The 25,688-nt window shown below is 38.9% G+C and overlaps 1 protein-coding gene across 1 annotated transcript; it reads right to left on the bottom strand.

Annotated features, from left to right (window-relative positions):
- Nucleotides 1-953: 953 nt before the first annotated feature.
- LOC139448438 (protein-L-histidine N-pros-methyltransferase-like) lies at nucleotides 954-12,349 on the bottom strand. Its single transcript, XM_071229991.1, has 6 exons — nucleotides 12,066-12,349; nucleotides 9,868-10,058; nucleotides 9,088-9,194; nucleotides 6,790-6,898; nucleotides 5,021-5,205; nucleotides 954-2,602 (listed from the first exon to the last, which is right to left on the bottom strand). The coding sequence occupies exons 1-6, from the start codon at nucleotides 12,249-12,251 to the stop codon at nucleotides 2,391-2,393; spliced, it is 990 nt and encodes a 329-aa protein (XP_071086092.1). The 5' UTR covers nucleotides 12,252-12,349; the 3' UTR covers nucleotides 954-2,390.
- Nucleotides 12,350-25,688: the final 13,339 nt, after the last annotated feature.

The following is a 25,688-nucleotide window of genomic DNA, read 5'->3' as shown; positions in this document are numbered from 1 at the left end:
CACGTGAGAGTATGGTGCTAGCACAAGTTAACAACAGACTAATGATATAAGCATGGTAAGGGACCACCCATGTTGTTTGACGCCATGCCACGCTCAGCAATATTCCAGCTACATGATGGCGGCCTGTAAACAATCAAGTCATGATTGATAGAATGAGCAACAACCCATGTACGAAGAGACGCTTTCAACCAAGTCGCCGAGTCTAACCACCAGATCCATTGAGTCGCCACTTCTAACCATCATATATTTCTGAGGACTATATTCTAACCTGTAGTTCCCACATCCATGAATATATATACCACACATGAAGTTTAGACCACTATTTCTGCCCCTACAACAAGACAGGTGGATAAAAACACACTCTCATAAAAAACAGATAATTTACATTGATATGATATCTCTATCCATGAACATCTGACAACCACTCTGTAGTCTAGTCAGCCAATCAGCATCAAGGCTTTGAAATCCTAGATACAAGTGAGAGAAACATTCAAACCTGCATGCATGATTTCAGTGTTTATACAAAGAAAATGCCACGACACTGCTGCAGTTATGTTATTCACCCTGTCCTGCGCTATGGCAATCTCATTAAAATCAGATCTTAGTTCTCGCTATCGCTAAACAAAGATCTGAGGACATCCCATTAAGGGTCACATCAGAACGACCTTTCATCCGACCAATCAAAGCGTCGCTTACCAGATCATGAAAGTGACAGTTGGAATGTGTTTTCTAATCATGCAACCTCGAAAACCTTAACACAGTGTATTCTGAACGACAGATTCCGTCAAATTATTGTCTATCTCACACTTCGTGGGATAAACATTTGAACGGATGGGGTGACGCTTTGATTGGTCGGATGAAAGGTCGTTCTGATGTGACCCTTCATGGGATGTCCTCATATCTTTGTTTTGCAGCAGTGAGAACTCAGATCTGATTTTAATGAGATTGGCACTATGGCATCGACACACAACAAGAAGTCCCATCAAAGGAATGCTTGTGTTCAGTGTGGATTTTATTTTGTTAAAACTAATTTAATTGAAATGAGCTGGTAAGGAAGCTGACATCTGATTGGCTCACCCATGCATCCTTCATTTAGATTGAGCGTATCGGAGTAAAATATTGGACTTTACTAAAATCGGATTCAAAACACACTTCCGTGCAACCAGTTTCAAACAGTTTCAAATGCAGTGACAGATTGGACCCTTCACTGAACACTATGTCAACCAGTACAACATCAGATCCAACACAATACCTTTCCCCATCCATCTTTGTCAAGATTGTTTTAAAACAGTGTCCATACTTTCAAGACCGGGCTTGCTCACACAAAGAGGCGGTTGAAAAACAGTGCCAAAGCTGCACTAGGGTATTTAATACAATGAGATTTATTTCTTCCAATCCAACATATTTACATAATCACCTAATTTGGTTACCGGTAATTAAAAGTTCTGGACAGAAAGTTCCTCCCCCAAACATCTGAACACGATATGTACATGGGGCATTGACAGGTAACCTATGGCACACGGAAGTTGTTGCATTACTTCTGATATACATTCACACACACTATGTATAAAGCCTTGACCTTCAAACAGATCATCTTCCCAAGGCCAGGGTATTTCATTCCCTCCCACTGGAATGCTCAGTTCCAGCACGCTTCTGATTCGTGCCTCAGTCCAGGCCATGCAAGTGTAGCAGTCCTACTTAAGAGCTACCGATCCACTCCTCCACATGGACTGACAGACTAGGCTCCGGTCTACCTATTAGCGAGTAAGCTGATGGCATGGGTGATTGGATCACACAAAACAAAACATTCATTGGCCCTCAGTGTTGAATGAAAACAAATCACGGACTATGTGAAATTTGTTGTGAAGTAAAATAATTTTCTCATGAACAATAACGCCAGCAGAGTTGTTTGTAAAAACTTTTACTACCCAAAACATATAGTTGAGGCGTGGGCATGTCTCCATATATATTCCCAGTTGTAATTAAAAATGCTGCACATTTGCTGATATAACTGGATATATGGTACAGATCAGTACCACAATTTATAGCTGCCACCTTTTGGCTTAAAGTGCTAAGCTTGCTGCGAGAACCAATAGTGTAACCGGTTTATATAAGCACAGAGCAGACAACAAAGGGAGGTAACACTGAACACTACCAGAACATCAGAACTGTCACTCCAGTGACACTCCAACCTCTCTCTGTCTAGATGTGCCAATGCCTTCATTGGAGGAGACATCAGAGTGAGGGGTATCAAGTCAGAGAACAAGATCGGATTCTCATGAAACTCTAAAGGAATGTAAATCTCCAAGCCTTGAGAAGGTGTCTAAAGCTTGCATTCCAAACCCTGATCAAACAGGACACCTACTAACATACATGGGGCACACCTGCTATCATACATCAGTGGGCCGGAGCACAAACACAGCATCATATAATACAAAGAAGGATTTATTAATATCTCCCTCACACAAATATGGGAGCTTGGAAAATTTCTCCACAGTAAACCCTGCTGGTGTAAAAACATGTCTGATGAGGCTGACCGTCTGCTCCTCGAATGTTTTCCCTTCTATATGGAGGCACTCTGTGGGCTGATGGTCTGTTGAACCTTCACACAGATGAAAATATTCATGTTATTACATGTCACTCGAATATGAGATCCAAAGACAAAGTAACACTATTTGTACAGGAATTGTAAAAAGCAATGATTTAGAAAATCAGTTAATAGTTGTAAAATGAAACAATACACTGACACCTGAAGAAGAATTTCATATAAGCTGTAAACAGTTATTGCTCCTTCTTGCCATTGCACTTAACATCAGCCCAGGTCAACCACAATCTGGTGGCACTGGTGACCCCGTCACCTCAGGTGCTACAATTTGCTGTGCAGACCTGTGTCCCTTGGGCACTCCTGAAATTGCCGGGGTTCGATCCCTGGCCGTGTCATACCAAAAGAGGTTACAAGATGGTAATTGTTGTTACCCTTTCTGGTGCTTGGCATTAAGGGGATAAAACAAGGACTGGTTGACTTGGAGTATACTGTACTGTGTCTGAGTGGGGTATTCATGTTAAACTGCAGCTAGTGAGCTAGCATTATAAATAGGCATCAGTCACGCACGCACGCACGCACGCACGCACGCACGCACGCACGCACGCCCGCCCACCCGCCCACCCGCCCGCTCGCCCGCCTGCTCGCCCGTAATAATATGTACAAGTCATGGAACTAGTCTTGAAATTGTATATTAGTGGAAACTGTACTTGACTTTTGTTATTTGTGACTCAAACAATGATGCAGTTTATGCTAGGGCTGGGACGAGTCCAAATTTACTACCCTTCTATTACCCGACCCTACCCGGGTACCCACTGTAGGTCTCAAAAAATAGTTACAACTGTTCGATTGGGATTTTTTTACTATAGCCCTTGCAGAACGTATTTAGATACATGTATCAAGCAATCTGGTCATTCAAACACTGAAGTTGACATAAGTTATATCTTTATTCAACCATATGAAAATTCAGAAGGAATGGGTGGATAGTCAGAAAGAAATGCGAACATTAGTGACTTGTAGTGTATCCATTGAGTTCCAGATAATTTTGTCATTAAACAATATATCACGTGACTAACCACGGGTGCGGGTAGTCCTGTGGGTACCTGGGTCATAGCTCAGTACCCACCCGACATGGGTACCAAAGTTACCCGTCCCAGCCCTAGTTTATGCTACTAGAGTATTTGGGTATATTCTTGCTTATCCAATGAGCATTATCAATTGAAATAAAATACTAATTACATTAATACTTTTGTATTTGTGGTCATTGTTGACTTAAGGAGGACTTGTACGCAAGTACAATTATTAGCAGACATGTTTTCCACGATCAGCTGTTATTTATTTTTGTGTCTTCAAATGTGTGGCAATAGAATTTAGTCGCCACAAGATATTTTCATGGTAGTCATTTGGTAACCTCTGAGTTTTAGACAGTAGACAAATTGAAATTAAGGTCCAATTGGCGACCGTTTTAGTCGCAACTTTGAGGCCTGCGTGCATGCACGTCACTATATAAGTGTAATAATCTTGGAGGTGACATTAAACCCAATTTTAACCTCACCTCATCATGGAAAAAAAAGTGCCAAAAATCCGCAATTAGCAAAAGGCACCACTTCAGCATCAGTGTGATATATCTGCCAAGTTTTGTTGGAAGATATTGAATTTTTTATAGGTTGGGCTCCGGAAACAAATCCACCCCCTTATGAGAATAAGTACAAATTGTTTCTATGGAAATAGAGAAAAAGAAATGCCAAAAATCAATAAATAGCAAAAGGTACTACTTCAGGACCTGTTTGATATATCTGCTAAATTTTGGTGAAAAATATTTAACGGTTTTCGAGTTATGCTCCAGAAACGGAAAATTATGGATAGATTAACGGACAGACGAGGCGGATAACGGGCGAAATCGTAACCCCAACAAAAAAATCCACCAATAAGGGGAACCCCCTTAGTTTGGTTAAAAAGGGTTCTCGGTGGGACGAGGACAGCTGGTGGTTTATTACCGGATGTATGTAATAAAACGCTTGTTACAAATTGTTTATTTGTTACTTTAATTTTTAACAATGTCAAGATGAAAGGTTGTTTCACACATTCAACAATGTATGCACTGTTGTTAGTTTTGATGGATTAACAGTTGTTACTGCTATGCCTGAAGCTTTAGGCCACACCCCTTAATAGGTTTGTTTTTGAAGCCAATTACAGAGCATGAGACTTCAGCAATTTCACTTTGGACATTTAAATACTTTCAATGAGTGTTATGAAGGTTTCTCTCTCTGAAATTGCCTAAATGTATCTAGGAAAATTGATATTCACAACAAAATCACAATAATCTTTTTTCACTTAACTTGCCCTTTAATACAGACTGTAAATAGCAAAGAATTTGCCTAGGTATCAAGGTTGAAAAATGAATGAATATGTACTCTTATGTCTATTTTCTTATAGTTTGTAGAACATGTAGAAGGTACTGCAGAAAAATTCACCTACCAAATTCTACATAAGGTTTAAATGGAAGCACTACTGCCACAATGGCCCGTCCACTCCCTCTTCGTAATGATTGGCGGATGGAATGAAGAATGCTGATTGGTCGATCGCATCTGTCCAGCAGATTCAGACAGCTAATGATGTCGTACACACGTGTCCCATTACTCCATTCACTGATGCCCAATACCCTGCAATCACAAATCTTCAAGTATCAACCAATCCGAAGTTGAACACATCAATTTCTTATGGGTAACAACGAAAATCCTTTATTGTTTGTACCAAATTTTCAGGGCTACTTTTGCATCTTCATCAGATAAATGGGGAAAGAAATTTGATACATTCTTACAAACAGTAGAAAAGTTGCCCTGAAACAATGTCCCTACAAACAGTAAAGAAGTTGCCATGAAACATTCTTACCACAGTAAAAAAGTTGCCCTGAATTTCCTTACAAGCAATAAAGAATTGGCCCAGAAATGTCCTTACAACAGTAAAGAAGTTGTCCTGCAACATTGGTACAAACAGTAAAGAAGTTGCCCTGAAATGTCCCTACAGACAGTAGAGAAGTTACCATGAAACGTCCCTACAAACAGTAGAGAAGTAACCATGAAACGTCCTTACAACAGTAGAAAAGTTGCCCTGAAATTCCTTACAAACAGTAAAGAAGTTGCCCGGAAATGTCCTTACAACAGTAAAGAAATTGCCCTGAAACATTCTTACAAACAGTAAAGAAGTTGCCCTGAAATGTCCCTACAGACAGTAAAGAAGTTGCCCGGAAATGTCCCTACAGACAGTAAATAAGTTGCCCTGAATATTCAAATGGATCACTATGACGATAGTACAGGTTCCAAGTGTAACATGAGTTAGTGCAATCCTTTGAACATACATGACCAGTGTTATGTATTCACCACCATGGCTGTTGCTGTACCGGACATGTTCATTATGTGGGAAGCAGTGTTATACATATACTTATATGATTATTTTAAGACACTATCTTACACACATGGCGACTGTCATAACTGCTTCAACAGCTTGTGTGAACAAGGCGCAGAACTTGATGAGAAGGACTGTCTAAATCTAGCACACAACTACATTGTTAATTGGAGTTTTGTTATGTATTGATTGTATTTGATTGTGTCCGCTCATATGCAGTGAACCTGACATGTCACCATACTCCAATGTGTCCAGATACATTTGTGTCTCTTTATTAATGTGAGCAGGGGATATTCACATTTTTTTATTGATTTTAAGATTTACAGTATATGTACCTACAATTCCATAGGAAAAAGTGACAGTAAGTTTATTATTTATTTGAATTTTCATGGTCAGAAAGGTTCCACATTCAAATATTTAAAACATTCATTTCCACACACCAGTGTTTGAACTTCAATATCATTTATCAATGAACATGATCAGGTTACAGACTTATCATTTGCTTTATGATGTCTTCATCTATCATTAGAGAGAAAAATATAACTGTAACATATTCCTTTAACAGAGGCGTTAAACATGTTAAATACCAAAACTTGCTATATGACATTCAGATAAAAAAAACACAGGAATAATTATCATTTTTTAGTGTCTACATATTTGACAGTTTCTCAGAATGAAAAGAGTATTGCATTTTTAAATAATCGTTAGATAATAAAGTAAGGCCTTAACAATAAAGTTTAATCTCATGTAACCCAACTCTGAAACCAAATTAATTCAAATGCTACCAAGTCAACAACAGTGGTCATGAGAGTGGTTTTATTGCCACTTTCCCCCATCATTACCTGTAGCCTCTTTCCTGCAGTCTCTTCACCATGATTTCCGATATTTCTGTTGCATATACATTGTCGAAGTACCTTGCCAGCTGACTAGTCACCATTCCATCTCCGGCACCTGAGAACAATTGACTCAACTGTAAACATGTAAAAATGACTTTCCCGCTTTAAGAACACTTCCATTAAGGGGTTTAAAAGATTACAAGATTTGTTTGTTGTTTAACGTAGCAGTCAGCAATAATCCTGCTATAGGACGGCGGTCTGTAAATATTTGAGTCGTGACCAAACAAATCCAGTGATTGACATCATGAGCATCGATCCACGCACTTGGGATATGATGACTTGCATCAACCAAGACAGCGAATCTGTACAATCTACAAAACTATTACGATTGCCTCCTACAAGTGTCTACACGATGACAGTTGTAGTTTGAAAACAATGAAGTTTAACACAAGAGCAAGAACATATAGAGACATGATGAACTGGTTCCACATTCTGTTCACACAGCAAGATCACTGCTTTTAGCCAATAGGATAAAAGTAAAGTGAAAAAAAGAAGTCAATTTCTGAATATTTCTTTGGGGGGAGGGAGGGGGGTGAATTCATAACATTAGAAAGTATTTAAATGTCCCAGTGAAAGTGCTGAACACTCTGTAATCACCCTCCAAAACAAACATATATTGGGGTGTGTCCTAAAGGTATCTGTAACTTGCATTTTAGTACTAACGTCCTGTTGGGTGCCGTGAACAGTGACTTCTTACTTGTCCAGCCCAATGCCAGGGGATAATCCCCATCGTGTTTGTTTAAGCGGGGCTGTGTGTGTCATATCAAATACTGTACAGGATAATGGGTTGCATCACAAATTTACATAATTCACAGATCAACAGTCTAGCAGATTCTTACAAAAGTTTGCACATCGTTTTTTCGATTCATACCTCAATGAACCCCCCAAACATACACAGTCAATCCCTACAATAAAATTTGAAAAAGAAAACATGCTTTATCTACAATACCAAATACAGTTTTATTTATCAAAGCAGAAAAAATGATGAGATTGATGTGCATTCCAGGTGTAGGAATACATACTAAGGTGTGACATGAATCAGATGATTATTTAATTTATACACATAACATGACACGTCACAAAGTCAGTAGCCAATCAACGCAGTGTAGGATCAAAACAAAGTTCATAGGACCAGTCCATCAAGGCAAGAGGCGAAAAGAACTGCAACGGTCAGACTGTAACGAACCAGAACAAATATGTCCGGGAGAAGGCGGCTGTTTCAAATTACATGGTCAGTTACCGCCAGATTCAAACATTAGTTCCCTGAGAATGGGAAGACGGTTGGAAAAATGTTGGTTAGAAATGTAACCCGAAGACGTGACGTTTGCTGTTTCAATTCTCGGCCTTCAGTCTCAAACAGTAGTTTGGGCAATGAATATGCATGAATTTTGCTTAATGTCCTGTGCACGACGATACACTAGCAGAAAGGGAATTCTCTCAACTGTAATATTGGGATTCCCCCCGGCATTCTGTAGTAAAAGAACTAGTCCGCCTCAGTGGGCAGGGCTTAATTTTGTACATTCATTGGAAAATGAATGCAATAACATGTGACCAATTCAGCTTATCAGAATGTAGGAATTACAAGGAACAACAAAAATTTAATTATTGCATCATGAACTTGTATTCTGATAAAAATCAAGTATCAACCGCACTTAGAATTGAGAATCATCTGCCCATTTGCCACAGTGATAAAATGTTTCTTGTCTGTTATTCCCTTTAGAGCCCAAATCATACTAAATGATTAATATTTTCACTCACGCATTGATTTTTACTTTAAAAGTTTTCACTCAGTACAGTGTATGTGAATATAGATCACCTATTAGTTGTGTCATTATGTTATGTGAGATACCACCCTTAATCCCCCATTGTCTTACCAATCACCACTGGTTACCATTATAATTGGTCAAAGAGATAAATCTCCAAACTGATAAGCTACTGATTGTGTTTAATTTTGAATATCCAAACAATTGTTAAAACGGCATTCATACGTAGAAGATTGGATTCATAAGACAAAACAATAGCTGATCTGTATAATCAGCAGAAACTCCTGTCTCCTTCACAAGAGAGTTCATGTAGTCTGATATTTGACTTCATCATGTTCTTTGCATGCACTAGACCAATGAATTCCAGGTTTAGTGTCATCCAATTGCAGGAGGAGTTGGCCACCCTTGTTTACTCTAGGTTGCCGTTGTGTCTCCTCTAGGTAGACAGGGCCCCAGAAATATGAGACAGAATGTAGCCTACCAAGATCGAGCATGTTTTCTGCCTGCCAATGCCAGCCGGTCGGAATGTCCAGGAGAGCGTCAAGCTGACACCTTGAGAAGATGAACATGGATCCTCGCTTCAACCATCTGAAACATACACAAGTGGTCATCCAGTTTCTGTGTCCTCGTACTAATACAACAGAGTCACCTGTGTTCAATGTTGAACTATACTTAGCTACATGATGCAGAAACAATACATTCTTTTCAGTACACATGATGTGTGTCAAGGACAAACACATGGTTTGGAAGCAGATAATAAATATACTGGGAAATTAATTATTGAATTTAAAGTCTAAATTTCAACATGACTAACATCCTTAATGAACACCAAGTTTATTGTTACTGTTTAAGTTATATCATGTCACCATGGTCATATCAAAGGACTGAAAGTTGCCATTGTGTTTTATACGCTAGATCTCCACATCTCTTACCAGGAGATAGTAGATTGGATAGTGCACATCGTCTGACACCATGTTTCACAAACAAAGGTGGATGTGATGAATCACTGGACACATAATGACTGATAGTCACAAGGTCAAAGCATCTTTTTTAATTTTATGGGAAATGATGTCAAACATAAAAATCAGAACCTGTTTACAAGACGGCTTTTAAACAGACCGACCACTCTACATCACAGCATTGACTGGTGCAATTGTTCTGAACACAGATAAAGCAGATATTTTTGATAAAAGATACATTTACGGGCTGTAATGTGTACAGATGTTCTGTGTTGATCCGTATGATCAGGAACACAACATACCCATTAATTGAGGTGCTTGTCATGAACCAGCTGAGGATGTATCGAAGTAGTGAATGTCTTAGTTGTGTGAATATCCAGTCTGCCTTCTCGTAACATAACTCCAGGAACTGTGTTGTCTCCAGATCCTGATGGAATCCAATGAACTTTTCACGTAGATCTTCTGGCAGTGCAGATACATCAAACTCGTACCACTGGAAGTATGGTTGATTAAATGATGATATAATACTACATTTACATGCTAAAGGAACCCACTCTTCTCCCTATTAACAGGACAAACAGCCAAGCAGAGATGGAAAGTTGTTGGTTAGGTATTTAACAATATTCAATTACATGTACTGAACATTTCCTCAAACATGTCAAATCAAACTCATTTTCCCCTAGAATATATACACTAACTGAATAGGTTGAAATAGCTCACTCACAACATACTATCACGGCATTGGCAGGACTTTTTAAAGAATAAGATTGCAACAGGCTAATGCTAAAATGTCACCTCAGCATGTTCAGCAAAATAATACCACACAAAAACATCACTGATTGGCAAAACAGGACTTTGCACAAAGTGAAAATGGCTACTATGGTTATGAGCAAACAGTCTTATTTTTATCCTCTGCTTTTTAAAAACAAGCAATAAAGGAAATTAAACTCAGGTTCACATGCAAACACAAATATCTTTATGTTAATCGCCTTAAAACATGTTTACAGTTTTAGCCTCTACTCGAATTTACATGCTCGGAGGCACAACTAAAGTTATTGTGAAAACATTACATACATATTCCTTGAAGGTTGAAGTACTTTTACTCAGTCTAATTCAATGTCAAGCTGAAACTGTATTTTAAGATGCATGAGAGGAACAGTCAACATGCTGTATCTGTGATGAATGTGTCCAGTGTACACATTGTGTCTGTGGTACTGGACTATCTATAGCTTGGTATATAGAAATTTGCAGGAATGAAGAAGATTTACCCTTCCATTGTTCAAGATGCATCGGTACCCCCATAAATGATGCGATTAAAGTGCAAGTTGAGGTATTGTGCTACTAATTATATTGTTGTTACAACTAATGAGTGTCAATGTACTGGGTAATTAAGTATTAGTGTTGTTACAAGTACAGTTACAAGTACAGTTACAGGTACAGTTACAAGTTAACTGTGATTTGTAATGGAGCAATTGATTTTCTTATGTTTCAGGTAAAGGAACAGGCAAGGTCCTAGCATTGTTGAAGATGTGCGTACCAACCATTTTGTTAAAGGTAATAATAATAATAATAATAATAATAATAATAATAATAATAATAATGATAATAATAATAATAATAATAATAATAGGATGATTGTGTTAACATAATGTTAATACATTTATATTTCTAACCCTTTTCTTTCTTTTATTACAGTAGGTGGTGAGGTGAAATGGGGTTTAACATTGTGTCCAAGATTATTGCATTTATAAAGTGACGTTTTGATTAAAGTAAAGTTGGAACATACGAATCAACAAGGTGGGAGAACAGTCCCTAGATATCTATAGGTTGATGCACTAGCTGTGCCAAAAGGCCAGTCTTCTTCCCTGCAGATCAGGCTGATCCAGGAAGCAGACTCTGCGCCATGCAGGGCGAAATCTTATACATTTGGCAAGGCTTTAGAAATTGGGATGTCTCACAGATGCTGACGCACAGTTACCAATGAATAAAGCATAAATATTACTAGATTCTACATGGATAATTTTTATCATTATTATATATATAATAATAATAATGGTTCTGTTTTCTTAGTCATATTTTCTGATTACCTTTCTTCTAAAGGGAAAGAAGTCCATTAACATTTTTGTTGAGATCTATCAGTTTCATATTCTTTCCGTCTTTTATTTGCTCAAACTCAAGAATTGATAACCCTCCCTGGTGATCAGTAGATACATTTACAGAGGGAAGCGCAAACATGGACTGCTCATCCTCATTTACTATGTCAAGTGCATTTTATCTATAGTCAGTTTGTATTTCCAATTATTGTTGTCAGTGATGGATACCTTCAGTTGATACAAAACATCTTACATGAATGCACACTGTGAATACAATTAGTTGCATGAATAGAAAGCAGAACTGGCCACTATACTTTGTGATCAGACTCATAAACAAAGGCATGTGTCAAATATATTTCAGGAGAACTAATTCGCGCTTCCATTAACAACTGATTGTGTCAACTCACATAGCTATGCGTGTCCTCCCTATGTCGTTGATCTTCTATCATACGATAATAAATATTTCTCATGAGAGGATTTCGTATCTGCTGCCCGGACCAGTCGCCCGGCTGTCCGGGTGTCGCCATTCTCAGTAGATTTACAAATGCTACAGCTGATATCAGGCAAATAAGTGTATCAGTAATCGTGAACATTTATATATCAACGCATTCACGTGGTTTCAGGGGATCAATAATTCCAATTATCAGGATAAATTGCCCGATTTAACGCTGAACAAACCCATGTGTTGATGTTTACTGGATGTACTTCCGCTTCCGGCTAGGTACAGTTGCACCTGAAAATGACGGACAGCGATGCGCAGCCTTTGCCATCTACAGTCGGTCATAGTGTTTCAACGATATTTTACATGAATGGATCGTTTTCATTTATATTATTCTACTTTGCTCCATATATGCCTTTGTAAGAGTACAACAAACTATTTTGTAATTTCTCTACACAAAAATATTTCTCTGACTGAATAGAATGATATTCATGTCTGGGAATGTGTTCTTATGGTCAGTTGAAACAATTTGTTAACGGCTCATGTAGTTGAAATGCCGCTGTCAAAATGGAAACAGGCACGTTTGAAATCGTTATAATCTGGTTTAATATCCTTTACAACAACGTGAAATTGTTCGAGCTACAGCAAAAAAAATGATGATGATTGCTGTTGTTTTTTAAATGTTTATAGCATACGTATGCATATGTTTTCGAGTGTCAAACTTCATATCCCACTCCCAGAGAGAGAGAGAGAGAGAGAGAGAGAGAGAGAGAGAGAGAGAGAGTCATGTGAATAACTGTTTCTATAGTGTATACACACGTCTGTTTTCACTGTTTTCTGGTTCTTCAGCGAATACTAACTGAGTGATAGAAGCGTCGCTGTGTAGACATCTGGTCAAATCCCAAGGCTTCTGAACATTAGGCATTGTTTCATGTTGATGTTGTTAAACAATGCCTATGTTGCTGTGTCCTAATTTTATGAGCAATACTTGGCAGACTGCCATACATTTGCCTCAAAGATTCGACACTTCCTTATGTGGCGACATGTGTTACAAGTCTTTCTCTGAGGTCTGTTCCCTTGGACACTTTGTCATCTAGAAGATATTTATATTCCAGTAAAATAGCTAATTGTTTCTCATGTAACAATGATTGTGACTACATTTTAAATGAGTGTGAATGAATGGCGTTTCTTCTTTAAAACAAAAGTGTCGACACATGTGACATATTACGAGCACTTCACCCACCTCATACAGGTAGACGGACATGAGATTGAGAGTGGTCTCCCTTAGATCCCTTCAGTCCCAAGCTCCTTCCCAGCGCGTGACATCTTCGTTACAATCTCGGTAACAGTATAGAGACCACCGGGAACGTACTATCGCTGTGAGGAGCTCTCTCTACTATCGCTGCCACCAGTCAAAACTCCCAACTGTGAATAGTTGGCCACAACCATGCTTGGAGTTGAACTCGCAACCGAATGACCGTTATGTTTACAAAAAAGTGACGACTGTCGTGACCCCGAATACACTTATCGCTGCTAAATTACTTTCTTCGTTTGTCAATTTGATTTTCTGTTTCATTAAAACTATCGTGTTTATTGATATTGTAAGAAGGTAAGGGAGAAGTTGGTTGATTTTCCGTTAGTCTGCAATCTCGAACTATTCTGATTATCAAAACAACAAAGTAAATTCATCTGGAAAACATGGTCAGTCGTAAACCTTTTCAAATTGAAATATGATGGCATCCCCAAAGACATAAACAAAAGTATAAACGTTACTACATATGGGGTTGGAGGGCAAATTTCAAGATTCTTGTAATGACCGCGCCCACACTGGTGGCAGCGATGCTTGAACTGAAGGCAAGTTTACAGACCAATACTTAATTGTTTCAGTTCAAAGATTAAACTTAAATCTGTGCACAGTGTTTAGCCGAAATAAATCCGGTTGTTTTCACCCTCTTCTGTCATTTGTCTTGACCAAGACTGTAGCTGGCGATGGCGCCTCGTTCTGAGTCCTCGAACTCCGTAACGTAGTTACTTTTGCCGTTACCGACGTCCCCTTCTGCGTTTAACAGAAAACGATCGCTTTTGCTCCGCTGATCTCCACGTTTCGCTCACCACTGTATCTTTCCAAGTGTTTCTCTTTCCACGATGGCTTCACATTCAAGGTATTTGCGATCACAATTAGTCCATTAAACAGTATTAAGACTTTAAATTAGTTGTGAAATTGGCCGTTGTTAGGCAGCGGTATGGGGTACTGAAGATGACGGCCGCCATTTGCAATTGTTTTAATTGAAAATGTTGGATTGTGAAATTGACTTGCGGTGCTCAGATGAAACCTGTTCGTGCATTATAGTGTCAGGCGATGTAGTATATAGGTGTTAGATAACTTGTATTACTTGAGAAGTGGCTGTTTGGCCCGTTTTTTAACTGTAGCACAGCCTGTAACGCAACATACACTTGGCATTCGACTTGTCAATGCACCGAGATATATTGACAAATTGTAGCTGTCTGAAGAAATTGCAGAGAACCTGCTTTTATATAAAGGCCATGGCCCGGTGCAGGTTGAAAGACCACATTCACACCTACTTGTGTGTAAGAGCAGTTTATAGACCAAGTATTGTTCGTATCTGGCATTCCACAAAACTTAACATTGGCAGCAATTGTTTTTCGGTATGTGCTCCTGTTGTCCATAGAGCATTACTGCACCCATTCCACCCAAACGTTTTCACTCGACATGACCGTTACCAATTGCAATACCTCCTGCAAACGCAGGGGAGGTATTGTTGTCAAACATCACCAGACATGACTGATGAAAACACTGTATATAAGAGGAGTTAATGGATATTACGACATGTTCGTATCTGGCATTCCACTGAACATTACAATGGCAGGAAGAACAATTAATAGTTTTTTTCAATATGTGCTCCAACCCGTGTAGATCCGGGGTAGAATAGGTCTTCAGCAACCCATGCTTACCGTAAAAGGCGACTATGCTTGTAAGAGGCGCCTAACGGGATTGGGTGGTCAGGCTTGCTGACTTGGTTGTTGCATATCATTGTATCCCAATTGTGTGGTTCGATGCTCATGATGTCAATCACTGCATTGTCTGGTTCAGACTCGATTATTTACAGACCGCCGTCATATATCTGGAATATTGCTGAGTGAGGCGTTAAACAACAAACAAACAAACAAACAATATGTGTTCCTGTTGTTCAGTAGAGTATTAGAGCAGCCATTCCACACAGCATTTACTACAGGAGCATCAACTTGTCCCCACTACAACAGTCTATCGACCTGCCCATATGGACACCTGCCAGACTGAAAACAAACGTAACCATTGCCTATTGCAAACGCTGGGTAGGTGATGTGATTCAGAAATAACTGACAAACAAAACCTGCATCATTGGACCTACTGTTGTGAATGATTATATGTTTTCCATTCAGAATTACATTTTTTTTTCTGTAGTCATCGTGTTTCCAGGTTGTAAATCAAGCCCATTGACCAGATGCTTATATAGCGATGGTGCTGTCGCCCAGTTATTATTTCAATTAAAAAAGCGGGTTTTTAATTTGTTAGTTATGTTACCCTCTGTCATAACATCCTGTCGAAGCCCATTTGTAGACCGCAGCTATGACAATAACTGGTTAGTTGGTTATGCTATTTATAATAGTCCAGCAATAAAGTTATCCGACTACGGTAGGCTGTCAGGTGGTGTTTGTGTTTGTGTCTAGTTGTTCATTGTCAGTAGGAGAGTGTATGGGGATACCTTTGGAGAATTTACATATTGTCGAATTGAAGGTGCTAGCATTAATAATAATCTCATATGTTCTCACGATTTCTTTGATTACATTACCATGTTGAATATTGGCGATCGTCTAGAATCTGATAATTTACCTTTGTACTTCACTTGGAAGTCCCCCCATTTAAGTAAAACATATAACAAATTAAATAATGAGGGTGACGCTGAGAAGAAACTAATATGGAATGACTAATTTTCGAACAATTCTCTAAGCAAGCTACAAGAAAGTATAACATCTTTTAAACAATTACTTCTCAACAAACTTGATAATGATATTGAGGGACAATTGATGACCTTGTTCAAATTATGTTAACTTCAGTATCTTGTATGAGAAAAGAATAAAAACTGAACATGGATAAAAATAAACCTTTTAATACTGGATGTAGAATTGCAAGACCTAATGCCCCAAAAGCCCTACGAAAATATTGCGAAAGTAGTAATAAATTTAAATATTGCCATCGGAGATACAAATTTCATATGCGTAGACATAGACAACACAAACTGAAAAACTCTATTAACAACCCTTCTACCTTCTGGAAACACATACGAACTCTCAAAAATTGGTCTTATGCCAAAGATAACGCCACAAAAGCACAGAAGCTGAGTCATTTTAAGTTGTTGCTTTTTTCAAATTATGCAATATTCACTACAATTGATGATGTGCAAAACTATTTTAATGAATGCTGCACGGATGTTGATGAACTTATATTAGATTCACCCATTCTTGAAAACGAAATAATAGATGTGATAAATCACATCCCGAAAGGGGGAAAGTAGTTCGTACTTGTGATGTAGTTATCGAAATGTTGAAGTGTTCAAAGTTTGAAGTTTTGTTTGAAAATGTTTTTATAAATTATTTGAAAATTGGGTTTTCCCTAGTAATTGGGGGTGTTCTATAATAATTCCCCTGTATAAAGAAGGAGACAACTATAGAAGGTATTCCATTGATGAGCATTTTAGGAAAAGTATTTACTACAATATTAAACAAATAAAATTTCTAAACATGCGTGATAAGATTCCTGAATTTCAAGCTGGTTTCAGAAAAAAAGTTATTCAACCTCAGATCATATATTTGCACTTTATGCACTTATTAAAAAACATTGTCATGGCGTAAGCATAAATTGCACGTAGCATTTGTAGATTTCCAAAAGGCTTTGGATTTTTGTAATCGCTTTAAGCGATGGACATGTCTACTAAAAGCTGGATAACCTGGGAAAATAAATACTATTCTAAAATCAATGTATTCTAATGTGAGATCATGTGTTCGTAGTGGGGATGGTGTAACAGATTTCTTTGATTGACCTATGGGCCTAAGACCAGGCTGTATTTTGAGTCCTATCTTATTTTCATTTTTCATTAATGAATTATATTACGAAATAGCTTCCAATGGTAAACATGGTATCCTCATAGATTCCAGATTTGATCGAAATATTAATGATACTTTTCGAAAAGGATGTCATTTTAGTGTCAGATACTATATACAAAGACAATTACCGTAAAAATTTTACGTACACACACGAGATAATGGAAATTATCTGTAAAGTGTGGAAAAAACAAAAAATATGATCTTGAAAAGGTGGTCCAGTAGCGTCGAAAGAAAGATGTTATTCCATCGTCGGTTAGTCAAAATAGTAGATCAGAATTGGAAAAATGTGTCCATGACTTATCCTTGCGTGCAATGAAAGCTTAAGTAAGTGTAATGTCTGTTGCTCATAAAGTTGTAAATATACTCTTAAAAAAAGAAACTTGACATAGATGTAAAACCACTTTTTGCCAAATATCTAAAATAATTACATTAAATGAGACCCAAATAAGTCTAACAGAAAGAAGGTGTGTCTATAATTCGCGAAAACACATAAACGTAGCGTTTGGGGATAAATTTTACAGCTTCATCCAAACGCAACCGCCTGTAAAACAAGAGTCATCAGAAAGATGACATATCCCCCCGGCAGCTGTCTGTAAAGTAACCACTAGTAAATGTGCAATTCTCTATGTAATGAGTCAACAGTTGAATGTTCTTTAAGAAGAATACAGTGTTTACCCACTGAATGTCTTTCAAATTCTGGCCCGGAAACGAACCCGTTCCCCAATGGAGTCTAGGTCCAACTTCTTTCCATAAAAATTGTAAAAAATAAAAATTCGTAAAAAAAAAATTATTATCAAAAGGGACAACTTCAGTATGTGCCTGATAGCTTTGCCAAGTTTCGATCAAATACACTGAATGGTTTTCGAATTCTGCCCCGGAAACGAACCCCATCCCCAATTGAGTCCAACTTCATTCCAAAAATTTTTTTTTTAAAATAAAAATTAGAAAAATCCCCTAATATCAAAAGGCACCACTTCAGTATGTGCCTGATAGATTTGCCAAGTTTCGATCAAATACACTGAATGGTTTTCGAATTCTGCCCCGGAAACGAACCCCATCCCCAATTGAGTCTATGTCCAACTTCATTCCATAAATATTTAAAAAAATAAAAATTAGAAAAATTCCAAAATATCAAAGGCACTACTTCAGTATGTGCCTGATAGATTTGCCAAGTTTTGATCAAATACACTGAATGGTTTTCGAATTCTGCCCCGGAAACGAACCCCATCCCCAATTGAGGAACGGACGAACACGAACGGCTGTTCATACAGTTCTTATAACGGCAGTAGAGGCGGTGACAGAATGCCAAGACTGAATGCAGCTCAACGGAACAACGCCATTGGGAGATTACAAGCTGGAGCAACTCAGCAAGAAGTGGCCAGGCACTTTGGCGTATCCAGACAGACAATCTCCGCACTGTGGACCCGATACAACAAAACCAACAGAGTTGACGACAGACCAAGGGTGACAACCCAAGCACAAGATCGATACATCCGGCTGCGACACCTCCGAGACCGCACTACCACATCCACGTCTACAACCACACAGATCCCTGGGGTACGCAGAATATCAGATCAAACGGTACGCAACAGAGTGAGGGAGGCTGGACCTTTTGTTCGACGTCATGTATTGACCCCACGTCATCTGGCGGACCGTCTGCTTTGGTGCCAACAGAGGGTTAGAGTGAGTGAGTGAGTATGGTTTTACGCCGCTTTTATCAATATTCCAGCAATATCGCGGCGGGGGGACACCAGAAATAGCCCTTCATACATTGTACCCATGTCGGGAATCGAACCCGGGTTTTTGGCTTGACGAGCGAACGCTTTAACCACGAGGTTACCCGACCGCCCCGCAGAGGGTTAGATGGGCACGTGCAAGGTGGAGAAATGTACTGTTTACTGACGAGTCCCGTTTCCTACCCACACGTGTTGATGGGCGCGCACGTGTCTACAGATGTCGGGGTGAACGTTACGCCCTCAACTGTGTGCAGCAGGTTGTCCCATTTGGCGGCGGGAGTGTTATGGTATGGGCCGGAATTCATCACGGTGGTAGGACGCCTCTCGTGCATGTGACAGGTGCATTGACAGGTGTGCGTTACAGAGACTTGATCCTACAGCCTTACGTTCTTCCTCACGTCAACGTTCATGGCGGACAATTCCAGCAGGACAACGCTCGATCGCATATTGCACGTGTTTGTCAGGACTTCTTACAGCACAACAACATCCAGACATTACCTTGGCCAGGCCGGTCACCAGATTTGTCCCCGATTGAGCATCTGTGGGACGAGTTGGATCGACGCGTTCGCAGAAGGAATCAACCGCCCCAAACACTTCCGGCGCTTCTTGATGCACTTCAGCATGAATGGCAGCACATCCAACAGCGTGTTATTGACAACTTGATTGTATCTATGGGTCGTCGGTGTCAAGCGGTGATTGATGCACGTGGTGGGCACAACCGATACTGACATTTTCTGTACCCCTGTGACATTAACTGTATCGTGTAGGTGTGTCTGTCTAGGTGACACGATTAATGTTTTGAACATTGTGTACATAGATGTTCAAACATGGTTTCAATTATGGTTCCTGTGTCCTATTTTGAAACAATCGCATTATATTACATTTTGAAAGTCAGTGTCAAGTTTCTTTGTTTGAAGAGAATATGTCACCTAATATCTTCTTCAAGATGTTTCATACCAAGAATCAACCAATTTTATTATATGGTTCTGAAGTATGGTTATTAGCATGTGAAAGGTTTCCAAATTGTATGGTTTATGGTGAACGTGGTAGATACCCATTATTAAATCTCAGATTAGATGTTTAAATACTGGTTTAAAATTCTCCATGTGCATAAACTTATAACGTGTGTTTACATTCAGATAACATGGGAAAGAATACGTGGACAACGCAGATACGAAATCTTATATTTTTTCATGGTTTTGGTCGGCTATGTCAGTTAGTTGGAAATGTTTCTTAATGAATTTCGAAATTGGTCTATAAAAGAATGGCATTGCACGTTTGTGGATAGTTCATGTTATGACTATTACACAACTTTCAGAACAAAATAGAAGAACAGAACAGTACTATATTTCTCTCACGCCGAGTGCATCGGAATATGACGTACAAACAATATTTTACATCGTGTTGAACAGAGGTTAACGAAAGATTTTAACAATTTTCATTATAATGTTAACAAATTGACATAGTTTCTTTTAGACAGAGATATTATGGCAGTTAAATAACTGCTGGAGTTGTAACATATTCGGTCTTTCCGAATAGAGTTTTGGGGTGCACAGGTCCCTTTGTTCATTGAAATATTTACATTTGAAGATGTAGTGGAATTCATCTCCTATGTCAAAACTATCACACAACTTGCATAAACGTTCATTCAAAGGGGTCTTATTCCATCCTTCAGTTTCTATTGGCAGGCGGAGACAAGATGTCTTAAGGAATAGCAATTTAAAGGAAAATTGGGGAGGGATGTTTATTAAATATGTTTCAAGTGTATTGGCGATTATAAAAATACGATATGAGGAGGATTTACTAGAATTTGAAATATCCGCTTTCCAAGATTGCAATTATGTATGAGAGATTTTTAAAGACATATAATTTCAGCCAGGGGGATACTTTAAAACTCTGTAATATCCAGACATAGGAAATACCTGACTCATCCAAAATAGTTTTAATAAAAGACAACCATTTATAAGTCCGCTGATTTGCAATTGAGTCGCTACACAAGACTGAATACAACACAAACGATAGTTTGCTACATTTTTCTGACATAAGCTTCGAACTGAAATTTAACATTCTTAACTTAACATCCCGACAAAGTTGGGTATTGGTTTTCCCATAGCCTCAAAGAGATAGAGTTGGCATTATAAAGAGATATCGTGAACGTGCCTTACGTAAGACAAAATACATTGTTTTCGTTGCTTTGTCACACAATTTTAACAGATTTAGAAAATGCCAAGATATTTATATTCATCCACAAAATCCAAATAATTTTCATTCAAAATAAATGTCCTTTAGTCAATTTTAGCACCACCGAAAATAAGGACCTTCGTTTTGTCCGTGTTTACAGTTAGTTTCCATAATTCACATTAATTTCCAAACAATTAAGTGATTTCTGTAGCTCTGTACGTGTTAGGACAAAAGAGCTGTGTCGTCGGCATACAGAAGTATAAATAAATCTAGAGCAATATCTACAAAACAGTCAAGTGCAGTTGAATCGTTCTGCAACCCTGTACAATCATATTGCATAAAATAGGATTCTAGGTAATTCAAATACAAGGAAAAAAGAACTGGCAATACATTTTCCCCTTGTCTGACTCCAACATTACAATCAAATAACTCTGACTTTAAACCGTTTAAACTCGATTAAGCTATTGAGTGTGGATATGTCTCAATGGTAGAATATTTATGTCTATATCCTGCTTTTGCTTCCGAAAGAATGTTTTCATTTTCAAAGTAAGTGTTTATTCTAGACCCTAGAATACCAGAGAATAAATTACCGAGACAGCTAATCAGACTAATGGGGCGATAATTTTCCGGTTTGTTTGGATCTAGAATCTTATTAAAAAGTTTAACGAACACAGGTGTCATAAACTCAGAGCTATTTATAACGTATTCGTTTAAACTGCATCAGGTCCACAGGCTTTGCCATTATTCTAGACTATTTCAACCTGAAATATATTTATCCGTATTCACTACGGAAGATTTAAAAAAAACCATTTGATTAAATATCGACTTCGTTTCCAAGACCTATTTGTAAATGAAGGAAGAAAACTGTCCATTGAAAAAATGAAAAGAATTTGTCCATTTAAGTCATACAGAGATAGAAAATGAAATTCATTTTGTGTCTGTCCATTTTACAATGATCTTCGAAGAAATATATCATATATTATTTAATAGCAATGTCACCGATAAACGCTTTTGTTTTTATTCTGACGACAAAGAACGAATCTAATATATTAAACCTTTCTCTATATATTAAGCATGCATAAGACAAAAGAAATGTACTGATCAAACAACGTGTATATCCCAACGTGTAACATTTATGATTGTATTAACATGCGTAAGTCTCTCTTGTATATGGGCCGGAGGCCTATGGTACAATTAACTTCTTTTGAACTTGACCTTCGACTGGGGCTGTATGCTGTTCTCAGATCTCTCCAGTTCTGGTGACCGTGCAATTTTTACTTGCGTTCAGACCATTTGGAACAACATACATATCATATGGGATCCTCAGTGCGCCACCGCTTTCTCGCCTGTATCAACGCAACTGGTAGTCACACTCGATCTTGACATTGTTGATGGAGCTGATCCACCACCCTTCTTTCAGGGCGTGTCTCTCTATCTGTTGTTACCAAGCATGAGTCTTGTCAGTCAATTTGTTAAATAACATAACATCGACACCACTAAATAAGAAACAGAGGAGTCACATTTGTCCACGCGCAAACTTGTGTGTGTGCGTGTGTGTGGATGTGTGTGTGAACCGTAAATATTTCTACTATATTTATTTCCACTTACATCTAACCTTGTCTGTACACTCTTCACTGTTTGTAGCTCCAGACACTGGGGCATCTTACAAGTCAGAACTGAGATGGACTCGTGGTAAATGAACAAATATTCAGTGCTATATATTTCCATGTATTTAACATACTGATATAAACCCTGACTGCCACAAACACAATCCAGAGTATGACATTCTACTGGTCGTACATATTTAAAATCTTTCAGCTATGACAATACTTAACAGTTCACATTAACCAATACATAAATAGTCTTCCACCGTTATTCACAAAATTGTCTTTATCGACTATTTCCATGTGTGTATTGAGTTATAACGTCTCATACACACAACTTAAAGACATTGTATGACAACAAAATCTAATCTTTAACCTGGAGATAGCTAATGACCTTGACCTCAGAAACATAATTACCTACTATTAATTATAGCTGTTACAAACAAAATGTGTTCATAATTAGGTTGTAAAAGTGCCCTTCGAGACTTTGGAGAGAGATATTTATTTGCATAAAGGCCTCCGGTCCATATACATACTTTCATAATACAAAATGCACTGGGCGGTAGACAAACTTAGTTACGACCAGGCACCATGAGGCTTCTGTAGGTTGTAAACTCGGTGTGATGCCGAACGCAGAGTAGAGAAGGAAGACAGGTGAGACAAGAGCGATCTTGCAACATGTCTACACGAGGCTCCATTCTTTTCTCCACAAGAAATGCTGGTGTGCCGTCCTCAGTTCCAACGTTGGCAGCTACGTCATTAACTCTCCATGGCTCATCACCTCGCATAGGTGTATGTCTGTGTAAACTTTGTTTGGAATCTATAACTCAGTCATCCGCACCAGGACAAGGTAAACATCATCTGTATCAATCTGACTGGGACTGGGGGGGGGGGGGGGGGGTGTAAGGTGAACAATTGACTCGCCTCTGCATGTGTTTCTGATGGAAGCAGACGGTGGGGCATGATAAGCTCACAATTTCGTGAACACCTGGTATCATCACTATTTCATAGTTATAAAATGCATAACGGGTTAGTGGGTTTGGGAATCGAACCGGGCGTGTCGAGCGAACGCTTTAACCACAAGGCTACCTCACCACCCTTAAATTCATAAACACATGCTTATTACATAATCGGACTCGGCTTTTAGTAGGGTGAATGATTGAGTTGGGTTTAACGCCACTTTTAACAGCATTTCAGTTACATGACAGCGTGTCAGCTTAATGTGGGATGAGGTGATGCAGGTATCAGACGTTTACCAATTCAGTGAAACCAACGAGCACGGGCATGGAGCTGACAAACCTAGAAACATAATCGGGGCGAACCGGGATTCGAATCCACAATCATAGGTTTCGGGCGTGTCCAAGGGGCGTGTCCAAGGGACGCAACAGTGCACAGCGAATCGCGGGCCTTAGATGAGACGGCCACCCGTGCCCCCCCGTGCTTTTAGTACGGATTTCCTATGATTATGGAAATATTTTTGTGGCTCATTATTTATCATTATCAGTACCAACCTCCCTATAGGAGTATAAGACCAGCAACGCGTCCAACTGGCACCATTCTAAGTGTCCGCCATCATTACAAACCTCACTGCAGGGGTACCTGTGAAGATCCGGGTAAGTACTCATCTTCAGCAACCCATGCTTGTCGCATGAGGCGACTAACAAGATCAGGTGGTCAGACTCGCCGATTGATTGATGTGTCATGGTATCCTAATTGCGTAGATCGATGCTCATGATGACGATCACTGGATTGTCTGGTCCAGGCTCGCGTTAAACAAATCACTATGGGGTTGTAAGGTCAGTAACGCCCCCATCTTGCACCATTCTTGGAGTATCAACCTCACTTTAGGGTTTGAGTTCGTCATCAGTAACAACCTTACTATAGGATTCTAAGGCCAGTAGTTGGCCGTGCAACATTTTCGAAGAGAGGTTGTCACTGTCAGTTTCTCCAAAGAAACAAAACAACGCCTGTCATGTCATTGTTAGTAACAACCGATCTTCTTACCATCTTTGCAGGACTGAGTCGTCGTAATGGCCCTTGTCGTTATTCATCAGACAGGGTTGATCTGCAACAGATAACATTATAGACATACAATATATATACAATATATATATATGAAAATAACCTAACCCTTTTAAGGGTCTAGTTGGCTTTCTTGTCCCAGAATTTAAGAATTAACTTTAACTTTTTTTATCACTATTTTACACCTCTAAGGATGTATACACAATTTCATGATTACAGGAAGAGCCACACAACAACCAGCTGTATCGCAGAATAAAAAAGTTCCTCAAACGGAGAGGTGACTTTCCTCTACAGTAACATCTTTAGTGGTTTGGTTACACGTTCACACTGCGTCATGATAGATTTACATCAAGTACAGGACGTAAGTGAATCTGTGACAAAGGTTAGTTATCATTATCAATTGGAATTTGTCATGTATTGAATGGTGGGTTGGCTGAAACACGCATGCACGAGTTTATACTCAGACCTACATTTTATTGCTCTATAAACCAAGCACATTCGCGCGTTCCTCCCACATCAAGTCGACAAACGTGATGTAACTGGCACACTGTTGAAAGCAGTGTTTAACAATACACTGTACACATTCTAAAGAGCACGGTTCCCTGTGCGGACTCTTACTCTAGAAAGAATTGGGTTAGAATAGGTCCCCAGTATCCCATTGCTGCTCTATGTAGCGATTAAATTGGATCAGGTGTACAGGCCGGGCGATTTGCTGATTTGTGTGTCATTGTACGGCTTGTTGCACCTTGGTGTAACTGCAATATTGCTCATGTCAGCGTAAAACAACATTCACTACCAATAAATAGCATGGGTGTCTGAGGGGATTGTTCCGTGTGCGACATACGCTTGCAGTCGGAAAGCGCACGTTAAATCTCCAATATAAGT

The sequence above is a fragment of the Haliotis cracherodii genome, unplaced genomic scaffold (assembly GCF_022045235.1).
Source record: "Haliotis cracherodii isolate W230 unplaced genomic scaffold, xgHalCrac1.p SCAF_10, whole genome shotgun sequence".
NCBI classification, from domain to species: domain Eukaryota; kingdom Metazoa; phylum Mollusca; class Gastropoda; order Lepetellida; family Haliotidae; genus Haliotis; species Haliotis cracherodii.
Note: the sequence above shows the minus strand (reverse complement) of the source record. Positions and strands in the feature narration are given on the sequence as shown.

What these genes read in the sequence shown, in the direction of transcription:
- LOC139448438 (XM_071229991.1), bottom strand. Translation starts at nt 12,251, where the DNA reads ATGTTCACGATTACTGATACACTTATTTGCCTGATATCAGCTGTAGCA. An exon ending in AGAAAACATGCTCGATCTTG is followed by an intron (nt 6,899 to 9,087) that starts GTAGGCTACATT and finishes AATTGTTCTCAG; the next exon opens with GTGCCGGAGATGGAATGGTG. An exon ending in CTGCAGGAAAGAGGCTACAG is followed by an intron (nt 5,206 to 6,789) that starts GTAATGATGGGG and finishes TTGTGATTGCAG; the next exon opens with GGTATTGGGCATCAGTGAAT.